The sequence below is a fragment of the Bufo gargarizans genome, chromosome 7, assembly GCF_014858855.1.
Source record: "Bufo gargarizans isolate SCDJY-AF-19 chromosome 7, ASM1485885v1, whole genome shotgun sequence".
Taxonomy (NCBI): Eukaryota; Metazoa; Chordata; class Amphibia; order Anura; family Bufonidae; genus Bufo; species Bufo gargarizans.
This window is the reverse complement of record NC_058086.1, coordinates 198,745,675-198,758,937: the sequence shown is the minus strand read 5'-3', so window position 1 is coordinate 198,758,937 and position 13,263 is coordinate 198,745,675. Positions and strand designations below refer to the sequence as shown.

Sequence of the window (13,263 nt, the reverse complement as noted above, 5' to 3'; positions counted from 1 at the left end):
ATTTAGGCCTCTGCCACTCCACTGTGCAGGGCCTGGCACTTCTCTGTCTGACATACTGTTAGATCAAATAAATAAAAAGGATTTAAAACACCCCAAAAAAGTCTGTAATTTTCTCACTTCACCACACAACGGCTAATAAGCCCTTTTTTTTTTGCCACTAATACAGGCCAAAAAGGCTTTAGAACCTATAACTGCACCTACTGAACGGCAAATGGGTCCTTATTCTTTTCCACTTATACACGGCACAAAAGGCTTTAGAACATATAACTGCACCGCTGAACGGCAAATATATATATTTTTTGCCACTAATATACACCAAAAGGGGCTGTAATTTTCTCACTTCACCACACAACAGCTAATAAGCCCTTTTTTCCCACTAATACAAGCTAGTGGGGTTTCGCTCTGGTAGATAGGGTAAGCGGGCTGCAGTACAGAGGCACAAATACAAGTTCTTAACTCAAAACATCAGTGTTTATTCACACTTGAGGCAATTGCACAAAACGGCATGTAACTTTGCAGTCTTGGTGTTAATTCACACACAATGGAAAGTTCATATAACACAAGTCACCTTGCTGGCAGTTCTGCCTTCAGTAGTCCACAGCAGGCTTTAAGGGGGCCTGTTTCTCCAGTGTGCGGCTCTCAGCCCTCCAGCACGGCACAAAGCCTCAGATCCCAAAAACAGAGACAACTCTGCTGAGCCCAGCTGCCTATTTAAGGACAGCCAGGTGCTGCCAAAACCCGGACCGGCACTTAAACTCTGGTCCAGTATTTGACCTCACCTGGCTGAAACCAGCCCAGCCGCACATGGTGGAAAGAAAATACCTGCCTTGCCAGACACAACCCCTCACTGTGTCACAAAGCCAAAAAATTATTTAAAACATATAACTGTACTACACAAGTGCAAATAAGACATAGAAATATTTCCTTGTAATAAACCCTGTTAATGGCTGTATTAAACAGCACTTGCACCCCAATAACAAGAACTGGTTTGCTGGAATTACATAGCTGTATAATGGCAATTTGGATCCGCAGTCAGTGCAGCAAGGTGTAATAGGATTATTCCTATTGCCCAGGCTGTAAACTCCCCTACTGAACCCTGTTCTGCTTCAATACTGTGGAATGATTCCTCCCTATCTTTTCCCTGAACTTCTATACAGCAAAAAAAAAAAGTTTTAAGTCTTTGCCTGCTGACGTGTCTCCCTGCACTATAAGTACACTGGAAAATGGCTGAATCCAAGATGGCTGAGGATATTTATAGGGCTGTGACATCACAGGGCTGGCTGGCTGCTGTATGACTGCATGCATGGCATTCTAGGTGATCCCTCGTTCCCAGAGTTCCCTGCTCCATGTCCAAACACGCAGCAGCCATTTTAGGAAAAATTGAATTTGTTACCTACGAAGCGTGAGGAAATTCGGATTCTGGGTGAATTGAATTTTTCATGAAATTAGGATCGAATTCCACTTCGTCAACTTCGATTCGCTAATCTCTAATCTCCACCCTTAAAGGACCACTCTATTGTAACATTAATGTGATGCTGTCTGTGTACATTTCTTAACTTAACTCTTAGGTGGATCAGGACAGCACTGCACTGTTAAGGCAGCTCAGGCTACAGCTGCGATCTAGTAGAGAACAGGAGGGTGTTTCTGTAATTCATTCAGATGCTAAAGGATTAAAGGGGTTGGTCACTTTCTGGCTATATGTGACCAATGTGTTACTAAAATATTCTTTGTTCATATTCTGTGCCATTTGCTATATTTTATAAGCCAAGCCCCCTTTTTAGACAAATCTTTTGTGCTGTCCACATGGAGGTCCTGTCCATTAGCTGGCTGCTGATGGACAGTCACATGACTAGGCAGATCACTTACATGTGATGTCTCCTCTATTCACGCACTGCACCAGTATTAAACTTTCAACAGAACACGTGTAGATGACAGGTGCAGTGTATTTGAATGGAGGAGACCTCACGGGGGTGATTTATCTGGTCATATGATTCTCCATCTGCAACCATTTTATGGATAAGACCTCTATATGGACAGCACAAAAGACAAGTATACAGAATGGTGCAGAATTTCAACAAAGGCTATATAAGTGCCATACAATCATCTTACATACACATTGGTCAGCAGTAAACCGAAAGTGGCCAACCTCTAATTTTAGTTTTTTGCCTGTGGTGACCATTTAATTCTGCTTATTCAAATCAATGGGCTATCTGTGTAATGCAGGACTGGACAGGTCCTCCAGAGCAGTAGGTGATCTTTGTCACAACCTCCCACTCTGGCAAACATATGAGGATTACTCCCTACTAGGGTCCATGAAAATGTTTTTTCTAATGCAGTAAGTCATTCTGGGGACTCCTCACACTTACAATACAGTAAGCATTCATTTCATGCACTGCACATGAAAAAAACCTGTATTAGAGTATGTCCATGTGGGATTTGGCATTGAAGATTTGCATGTGGAGAATCCATAACGTTTTACAGTACCATCCACATGCTGCAAAATAAATCTTCAGCATAAATTGAAGATAGGAAAAATCAGTGCATGAAGAGCTTCTTCACCAGCGGTGAGAGTCTCTCACAAGTGAAGAACTCTTGATGAGACAAATGGATTTGCTCCTCTCTAATTTCAATCCTTGCTGATTCCTGCACTGATTTTTCCTTCACCTTTTTCTTTGGCATGAAAATATTTTGTTGTGGAATGGTTTACTTTGATGTGACATAGCTCTTAAATCTTGTACTGCCACTAATTCCCAAAACCAAATTTTTAGTTTCCATGTAAATCTATCTATATATACAGCCAGGTCCATAAATATTGGGACATCGACACAATTTTAACATTTTTGGCTCTATACATCACCACAATGGATTTGAAATAAAACTAACAAGATGTGCTTTAACTGCAGACTGTCAGCTTTAATTTGAGGGTATTTACATCCAAATCAGGTGAACGGTGTAGGAATTACAACAGTTTGCATATGTGCCTCCCACTTGTTAAGGGACCAAAAGTAATGGGACAGAATAATAATCATAAATCAAACTTTCACTTTTTAATACCTGGTTGCAAATCCTTTGCAGTCAATTACAGCCTGAAGTCTGAAACGCATAGACATTACCAGATGCTGGGTTTCATCCTTGGTGATGCTCTGCCAGGCCTCTACTGCAACTGTCTTCAGTTCCTGCTTGTTCTTGGGGCATTTTCCCTTCAGTTTTGTCTTCAGCAAGTGAAATGCATGCTCAATTGGATTCAGGTCAGGTGATTGACTTGGCCATTGCATAACATTCCACTTCTTTCCCTTAAAAAACTCTTTGGTTGCTTTTGCAGTATGCTTTGGGTCATCGTCCATCTGCACTGTGAACCGCCGTCCAATGAGTTCTGAAGCATTTGGCTGAATATGAGCAGATAATATTGTCCGAAACACTTCAGAATTCATCCTGCTGCTTTTGTCAGCAGTCATATCAATAAATACAAGAGAACCAGTTCCATTGGCAGCCATACATGCCCACACCATGACACTACCACCACCATGCTTCACTGATGAGGTGGTATGCTTAGGATCATGAGCAGTTCCTTACCTTCTCTATACTCTTCTCTTCCCATCACTCTGGTACAAGTTGACCTTGGTCTCATCTGGCCATAGGATGTTGTTTCAGAACTGGGAAGGCTTTTTTAGATGTCGTTTGGCAAACACTAATCTGGCCTTCCTGTTTTTGAGGCTCACCAATGGTTTACATCTTGTGGTGAACCCTCTGTATTCACTCTGGTGAAGTCTTATCTTGATTGTTGACTTTGACACACATACACCTACCTCCTGGAGAGTGTTTTTGATCTGGCCAACTGTTGTGAAGGGTGTTTTCTTCACCAGGGAAATAATTCTTCGGTCATCCACCACAGTTGTTTTCCGTGGTCTTCCGGGTCTTTTGGTGTTGCTGAGCTCACCGGTGCGTTCCTTCTTTTTAAGAATGTTCCAAACAGTTGTTTTGGCCAAGCCTAATGTTTTTGCTATCTCGCTGATGGGATTGTTTTGTTTTTTTCAGCCTAATGATGACTTGCTTCACTGATAGTGACAGCTCTTTGGATCTCATCTTGAGAGTTGACAGCAACAGATTCCAAATGCAAATAGCATACTTGAAATGAACTCTGGACCTTTTATCTGCTCATTGTAATTGGGATAATGGGGGAATAACACGCACCTGGCCATGGAACAGCTGAGAAGCAAATTGTCCCATTACTTTTGGTTCCTGAACAGTGGCAGGCACATATGCAAACTGTTGTAATTCCTACACCGTTCACCTGATTTGGATGTAAATACCCTTAAATTAACGTTTACACGTTGGTAATGTTGGTAACACGGTCTGGATTCCTGCTGAGAGCAGGATCGCACGGTGTCATTGGTTGCTATGACCCCGTGCGCTTCATGCCGCCGCTGCACTACAGTAATACACTCGTACTGCTGCTTTTGTCAACAACCAATCACGCCGTGCGCTCCTGCTCTCAGCAGGAATCCAGACCGTGTTACCACGCCCATGTGCATTCGGTCTAAAACACATCTTGTTTGTTTCATTTCAAATCCATTGTGGTGGTGTATAGAGTCAAAAATGTTAGAATTGTCGATGTCCCAATATTTATGGACCTGACTGTATAATATTGTTTGCTTTGTTGTCATTACACTATGTTTTCTAGTATATTGTATTACAAACTGTTACCTTTTAAATATGAAAAGTACTAAGAAATTACCTGCCCAAAATATGGCTAATTCCTGCTCTGAATAGACTTGCTAACCTGATTTGTCAAAATGTCACTTGTTACTTTATAATACAGCTGTAAATGCCATTGTCTGGCAGAAACCATAAAGTGCAAGATCAGAGGTCAAGAGCTTTTATCAGTCCCTCCAGAGGCTAGACAGAATTTACAACATACTGTTATTTTTTTAACTCTTTCTTTGGAAGCTTGAAACCCCTTAGTAGAAGTGGGGGGAGTCAAAGAGAAGAGTCAGACTTTTTATCTGGTTGTTTCCTCTTGATCTGATGCTTCTCTTCACATGTCTGAGAGCAGATGAAGCAGGTGTGGTTCTCATACAGAGTTTCTCCTGGCTGCGCCCACACTGTTTTACATCTCAGTTCACTTTATACTGAATTTCATGTCCTTTGTATTTTGCTGTGGTTTTTAGATCCTGGAAGTGAAAAGTCCAATTAAACAAAGCAAGTCTGAAAAGCAAATAAAAAATGGAGACTGTGATAAGGTAAAGCTAGATCTGTGGCCGCCTTTGAATGATTCATGTAGCTACACATTTTCCCTTTGTTAAACACTGTAATGTTCTATAAAAAAAAATTCACGTGCTTATTGATGACCTATCCTCCAGAAAGGTTACTAATATCAGGTTAGTTTAGTGCTGATCAGTGGGGGCGCCGAGTTTCAGACCCTCACTGTGTGCTATTGATAAACTATCCCAAGGATAGGTCAGCAATATCTACAGGCTGTGAAGCCCTATTGAGATCTTTTCTGTTTCAGTTTTAGCTTTTGTTTTTAATCCTATACTAGCAACCACTTACTTCCCCCCACACTCCTATATCATGTGGGTCTTGCGGCTTTCATCTGTATATTTCCACAGACTAGAGGAAACATAAAGGGGTTGTCTTACTTCAGCAAATATAATTTATTGTGTAGAGGAAGTTACACTTACTAATATACTATGATTGTCCAAATTGCCTCCTTTGCAGGTTGAATTTATTTTTCCATCGCATTACACACTGCTTCCATGGTTATGGCCACCCTGTAATCCAGCAGTGCTTGCACACAATAGGAAAAAGCCCGGCCTATGCATGCTCCCATGGCCCGGCCACCAGAGAGGCCGCAGATTATTCCTGTAGTGGGCAAGCACGACCACCGCTGCTGGATTACTGAGTGGCGTAACCATGGAATTGAGCAATGTGTAATGTGATGGAAAAATGAATCCAGCCAGCAAAGGAAGCAATATGGACAATCAGAATACATCAGTAAGTTAATACAAGACACTTACTAAAGTGAGACATCCCCTTTAATGAGTAAAAACACACACACACAAAGGACAAAAGTGTTGCTCAAAGCGCTCTGCCCTTTCGGCTTTCATTGCCTCTGTTCAGCTCTCTGAGTGATGGAAAAATGAATCCAGCCAGCAAAGGAAGCAATATGGTCAATCACAAAACATTAGTAAGCGTCTTGTATTAACTTTCTCTTTCTCTGAAGTGAGACAGCCCCTTTAAGTAATTTATTCGTGGAATAAAATCACAGCCATTTCTTATTCATATTTCAAAGTGTTTATTTAAGCTTTTATAGAACTAAACTTAAAAAAAGTAAAAAAAAATATTTAAAAGAATAATTTAATAGATACAGTTCCAAGGCATTGTGATTTTCAAGCAATGAATCTCACACTCTCGAAGGGTTGTCCTTGGTGCTCCTGCCAAAGACGTTGTGATAGCAAATATTGGGGTTTGATTTAGGCAGGTAAAGTGTAAACGGGGTTGTCCAGCCATAAGTAAACGTTAGCTGACACCCTGTACCCCGCCGATCAGCTGTTCGGTGTAGCTCCATCACCAGAAGTTGGGGCCGGAGCTACTCGGCACCATCAACATTGTAGTGGAGAAAGCTTGCTGCTACAGCACTGCTGCACTTGAAGTCAATGGGAGCGGCACTGTAGTAGTGAGCTACTTCCACAGCAATGTTGATGGTGCTGTGTAGCTTTGGCGTCAACTTCTGAGGACGGAGCTACATACACCGATCAACTGATTAACCGGAGTGCAGTGCGTCGGACCCTGGCCGATCAACTAGTGATGACCTATCCTCAGGATAGGTCATCACTAAGGGCTGGACAACTACTTTAAAGCCTCAGTTTTATTTATTGAAACAATTGTAGATGCTCCACTTGGACCAGACTGTATTTTTTGGCAGTCTGAAAGCAGTTTTTTCCTTTCACTGTTAGATAGGTGCAGATTCCACCTCTGGGACCTTCTCCTGTCTCCAAAACGGGCCCTTGGAAATGAAGAATAGCACACCACACATGCACACCCACCCTCCATTTATCGCTATGGGAGTCCCGAAAATAGCCAAGCACCATCTAAGCTATTTCCAGCAGTCTCATGGCGGTGAATGGAGAGGTGGCTGTGCATGCGCAGTGTGCTCTCCCTTCACATCTATGGGACTTCAGAAAATAGCAAGGGCCTTTTCTGGAGACTGGAGCAGATCCCAGAGGTGGAATCTGCACCTATCTGACGGTGGTATATCCTGCAGTATGCCACTAATGTATTGGATGGGTATAACTCTTTAAATTAAATACTGTAAAAACAAAGTGACTGACTGTGTTTGTACGTGCACTACTGCAATACAGTTTTAGAAACATTTGCTATAATTTTCTATAACAAGTATTAAGATATATATATTTTTTTTAGGGGAGTTCATAGGGTGCCTTACTGTGCTGCAGTGGTAGAACAGCTTACTGTATTGTTTTATGTGTTCCCAGACATGAAACTTATATCTATAAAACTAATATCTGTAAAACTGCTAAATAAATTCATTTACTCAGCTTTATGAAAATACACAGTCGATCAATTCATTATTCGAGTCATTACATTATTATCAGAGTAAGGCTAGTTTCAGACTAGTGCTAGCAATCCGGCAGGCTCTCACTGATTTCCGGCATTGCCAGAAACTTGAAAGTCTACGTCTGGCCCCATTAACTATAAGGGTTTATTCACACGTCCTGTAGTGTATTGCGGACCTATTCTACGGACGTGTGAATGGACCCTTATGGGGACTGGCGGAGATCCAGCCGCAATACAGCAAATATGCCAAGAATCGGCATATTGGGGAATTAGGGGGCCAGGTTAGTACTTGGAAGTTTTGATCATGCTCTTCCAACCAATGTCTGACATTTCTAGCCATGTGACATGTCACATTGTCTTGCTGGAAGATTCCATCTTCCCCAGGGAAAACAACATGTATGGTTGTACGTGATCTGAAAGGATGGGTTCATACCCAAATTGGTTGCGAGTGCAAGTGCCTTCCATATGGATGAGTGGGCCTAGAGAAGGCCACAGAATCATTCCCCAGACCCTACATCTGTCACAACCAGCTTGTGTTCTTCCAGCAGTGGTTGCAAGGGGTTTGTTCTTTGATGTTTCTCATCTGACACACCAACGTCCAGCCATTCGATGAAGCAGAAAATGTGAATCATCAGAGAAAGCTGCCAATCAGCGAAGGTCCAATTCTGATCAGAAGTCTAGTGGCCATCCTTCTGCTTCGGAGCCCCATACACATTATGGTTCACCAAACTGTTGTTTTAGATACGTCTGGTAGCCCCCTTGGGTTATTTTGGTGGTGAGCTGCTCCACTGCAGAGTGCCTGTCCGCCCTCACACACCTTTGTAGCCGATGCTCACTTCACATCATTGGCACGTGATGCTCTGTAGTTTCCACGTTTCATATTCGCAATGTTGACATTTGTCCATACATGATACACTTTCATGACAGCAGCTTGCGTACAGGTAACAAACTACACAGTTTTAGAAATACTGCCACTTTTGCCCCAAAAGCCATTGATTATCCAATTTTGCAATTGTGATAAATCGCCCCTTTCACCCATGACCGCAACGAGGGATATGTGTGTAGACAGCCTAATATAAATACAAAAGAATAAATGCACTATTTTCACAGTCCTGGAGAGCTGTGCTATTTGCCATTCGGGACTATTTGATCAAGGTCTGGATTGCGAGCACCAGTCTTTGAATTCTTCATTGCCTAGTGCTGCTGTCTCTTTCCTTTGTGTATATACAATATAACCTGTCTACAGGAAATCTAAATACTTTACAAACACTGTGCATTACCTTGTAGCTGTGTCCACAAATCTTATGTCTCCCAGCATTCTTTGCTGGTAGAATCTATGCACAGAATGTTAAACATTGAAGAAACAGCAGAACATTTTAATACATTGAATAAAAAGAAAGTCTTTATGTTCTGCAAAAAAAAAATATGGATCTCCTTCACAATATCTAAATATCAGTGTGATTCTCTTTTTCAGGCGTATCTAGATGAATTAGTTGAGCTTCACAGAAGATTAATGACTCTAAGAGAAAGACATGTACTACAGCAGGTAAATCATGAAGCAGATATTATTATTTCAACATTCTCATACAGAATATTAAAAGTACCCATATGGAGTGGAAAACATAGGGAGATATTAGATTGTTTCCATCAGGTCATCTGTGCTCATATTGTGTACACTGCAGTAGATGAACCCAGGTAAGTAACATAGCAGTTTTACAGACGGATCAATCCAGAAATAGAACTTGCCAACCCATTTCATTTGATAGCTGATTGCCACATATCCGACTCACAGCAAACAGCTGTTGTTTGGTTATTATAGTATTACAGGTTTAAATGATGCAAGAGTCATTGTTTGCTAGCATGTCTGTGTCCCATATGCTGTAATAGGAAATTTAAGTGTAGTATGATGGGATAATATCCTTATGGCTATATCCACAAAATGGATTTTGATGCTGTCAAAATCCAATGCATATGCCGTGGAAGGAAACGTTGTGGTTTCTGCTGCAGTTTTGTTTTAATGGAGCAACACCCGCCTCAAGCGGCATCTGTCCACACACAGCTCCAAGAAGTGTCCTTTCTTGGTGGGGTTTTAAACCACCAACCGGACGAACTACAGCATTTTTTCCTATAAATAACAGTGTTAGGCCCCTTTCAGACGAGCGAGTGTCATGCTGCGTACTCGCAGCGCAACTCCCGTCCTAATCTCCCAGCACTGACGGGGTCGCATAGCATTATATTGATTTCTCATGCTATGTAACCGTTGCGGACCCCATTCACTTGAATGGGGTCCGCGATCTGTCCGTTCCGCAAAAAGATAGCACAAGTTATTTTATTTTTTGCACAACGGAAGCTTGGAATGTAACAACACAGAAGCACTCTGTAGTGCTTCCATTGGGTTCCGTTCCGTGCTTCCGTCCCGCACCGCATCTCCGGATTTGCGGACCTAGCGGAATGCACACAGCCTGTGCCCCGTGTATTGCGGAACCGCCGTATGGGAACACTACAGCCGTGTGCAAGAGGCCTAAGGGTTACTTAGCATCATAAATCAATATAATGCAATGCGACCCCGGCAGTGCTGGGAGGTAAGGACGAGCATTGCGCTGCAAGAGTGCAGTGTGAAACTCGCTCATTTGAAAGCGGCGTTAGGCAGATACTACATGGCTGCCTCTGAAATTCCAACACTGGAAACCTTTGTCTTCTATGTTGAATGTCCTTTTACGTGGCCAATCGACAATAAAACAAATTGGTCTGCGCTTGTTTAAAGGGCTGATGGAAAATACATGGGGCACAAACTTTCTTTAATATGATCGTTTGTCCACCATACTTTTACATGATTTCTGGTGTTTGGAGATGTGTTGCCTGACGTTCCAGTAAACTGACAAATGAGCCTTTGCTCATTTGTCGGCTGATTGCTGCTAAGTTTACATGGGCTGATTAGCAGCAATGAGCATTCATACAAATGTTAGTTACTGATAATTAAGCCTCATGCACGACAGTATTTTTCACGGTCCTGCAAAACGTTGTTCCGTGATCCGTGTCTGTTTTTTTTCCGTGTGTCTTCCTTGATTTTTGGAGGATCACCAGACCAGAACTTTGCCTTGAAAATGATAGGAAAAAAACGGACACTGGATGCGGATGACAATCTTGTGTGCCTCCGTGTTTCTTCACGGATCCATTGACTTGAATGGGTCCGCGAACCGTTGTCCGTCAAAAAAATAGGACAGGTCATATTTTTTTGACGGACAGGAAACGCGGATCACGGACGCGGATGACAAACGGTGCATTTTCCGAGTTTCAACGGACACATTGAAAGTCAATGGGTCCGCAGAACAGTCACGGAAAACGGAACAACGGACACTGATGCACACAACGGTCGTGTGCATGAGGCCTTAGCCTGTATTAATGGGTCCTCACTGTGATAACAATCAACTGATCACTGAATAAGAAATGTAAGAGTACAGTTGCAGGTTTTAATGTAGTGAACGTTCACCTCGTGATATATATTAATTTAACATAGACTACTAAAGTATTAAACTAAATGCATCAGGCAAGGGATCAGACAAAGGATATCAAATTTCTGTTTCCATAAGTACTAAATTACAGTAACTTTCTAAAATTTACAGGTGTTCCATGTGGATTTAAGCTAAAAATCGAAATCTACAACATGGCACCTAGTTCACTTAAGTTCTTTATGAATAAGCTCTGTATATGTACCGTATATAATGCACAAAACTACCAGAAAGAAGCAAAAAAAGAAAGAAAAAACTGCATGCAATAACCTTGCCAGGTGCAGACAAAAAGCCCCTGGGGATGGAAGCAGAGATTGCTTGTTGACAGGAGTGAAGACAATCCCTTACCCTTGCCTGTGGACACAAGTTTATATGGTTCCAAGGATGCAGTCATTTGAACAGTGTAAACTAATGGCACATGTATGCTTAATAATTTGTGTCTTGATAAAAGATATGTGCATTTTTACTGTTTGTATTGTAAACCTCTTTAAAGAGATTGTAATTTTCTTTTGCTTCAGGGAGATAAGTTGTGTGACAGAATAATGAAGATATTTTTCAATGTAGACTTTATTCCCTATAGTAAACTCCATTTGCAGTTAACCATAATTATAAATTGTATTCATAACAGATTAGAACAAACCTAAGTGGGTATATATTACACCTATGCTTAGATGCATTAGTAATTCTAGCATGTGCATTTTCAGTTTATTTAAAATTTGGTCTGCATTTAATAGCTGTTCATTGCAGTAACAGCATACATATTCTCTAGTTTAGTTTGTAATTTATATCTTAGTAGAATATATATAATGTCTTTGGTAAAGTACTGGATGGGGTTTATATGCCTTCCAGAATGCACCTATGGGTGAAATAAAGGAAATCCAGAAGGGTCTATCATTTCAGCAAAGTATAGTTTATTGTAACTGGTTTATTCAGACATTATTTATGGGCTGGATTTTGTTAGACATGGTAGGTAGGATTGGTAGAGGGACTTACCATTCCACCCCCTCCAGTACAGTTACTCCCCTTAGCCTGAGGTGTTCTCAGGTGTAGCCAATGGAATCGCAACTGGGAAATAAAGGCCTGGCTCATTCACACATCAGTGATTGTGAGCCCAATCCAGGTGTGGCTCTAAACACAGAACAATGCAGATCTTCCCCTTATACCTTATCTCTGTGTAGCCTCCATTCCTGGTTTTAGGTCACAATCACTGATGGAAATCACTGATCAAAACACTGACGTATAAATGAGGCTTTAGTCTGGGTCACAGCCTTGAAACTGGTAGACCTGTTTCCTCTGAAAGCCTGATGTCCTTATGACTTGTCCCTAGCAGAGACAGATATACTGTTCAGTAAGGGCCAAGAAGGGCAAGATTTGTGTTTTGTTTTTGGTGCCATGGCTTCACCCAAGTGATTTGCACAACTTGGTTGTCCTGGAGTCTGCTGGATGAAGCAGATAATATACTGAAGTGGACTTTTAAAACTACTTAGTCAAGTGAAGTCTGTCACTGCAGGCCCTGTTCACAAATGCAGATCCCTACATTATATCTAATGTAAAACCTGTGTCCATCAGTGTATTCTGCGGGAAGTGATATTTTAAGCAGTTCAGCAGTTACTGTAATTCCTGTGTACTTGAAGACTTTCAAGTTAAATATAGTATAAAATAATAACCTCCCAATTGTCATTCAAAAGAGTGTTTCTTCAGGGAAGCGCAAACATGCCGATCCTCCAAAAAGCTAATAATTTAAGTGAGGCCATTAGCCTGGGACAATATTCTGAAAAAAAAATAAAATGAAGCCACAAAATTGATTATTATTTTTTGTTAAAAAACATTTTTATTTTCAAAAATGTTGCAATATACGGTACATATTGAGTATGCAAAGCGTCTAACATGACGCAGCAATTAATTTTGGACGCACGCTAGGCATTGAAGATTTCACACAGCAATTCCATGATCAGTAAGTATGCATATGTTACTATATCCTGAAGATATCAACCATTGTTGGCCAAATTCTACATATTCAAGATGAGTGTCACACTGTCCCAGGAATGATTAATGACCTGTTTGACATGTTCCTCTCAGAAACTGGGCTGTAATAGGAGTATCAATCAATAAGTAAACCTAAACCTAAATTCCCTCCATAGTCGCCATTGTTTTATAAATTTCTTATGATTTCTGGCTT

The 13,263-nt window shown here is 41.3% G+C and overlaps 1 protein-coding gene across 5 annotated transcripts in view; it reads left to right on the top strand.

Annotated features, from left to right (window-relative positions):
• Positions 1-13,263, top strand: part of MLLT3 (MLLT3 super elongation complex subunit) — a 238,592-nt gene that overhangs the window by 209,286 nt on the left and 16,043 nt on the right. For all 5 annotated transcript variants that reach the window (XM_044300983.1, XM_044300982.1, XM_044300981.1 and 2 more), the window contains 2 exons: positions 5,169-5,240; positions 9,050-9,121. In XM_044300983.1, coding sequence (XP_044156918.1) covers positions 5,169-5,240; positions 9,050-9,121 — 144 coding nt within the window. The remainder of the gene's footprint in view (positions 1-5,168; positions 5,241-9,049; positions 9,122-13,263) is intronic.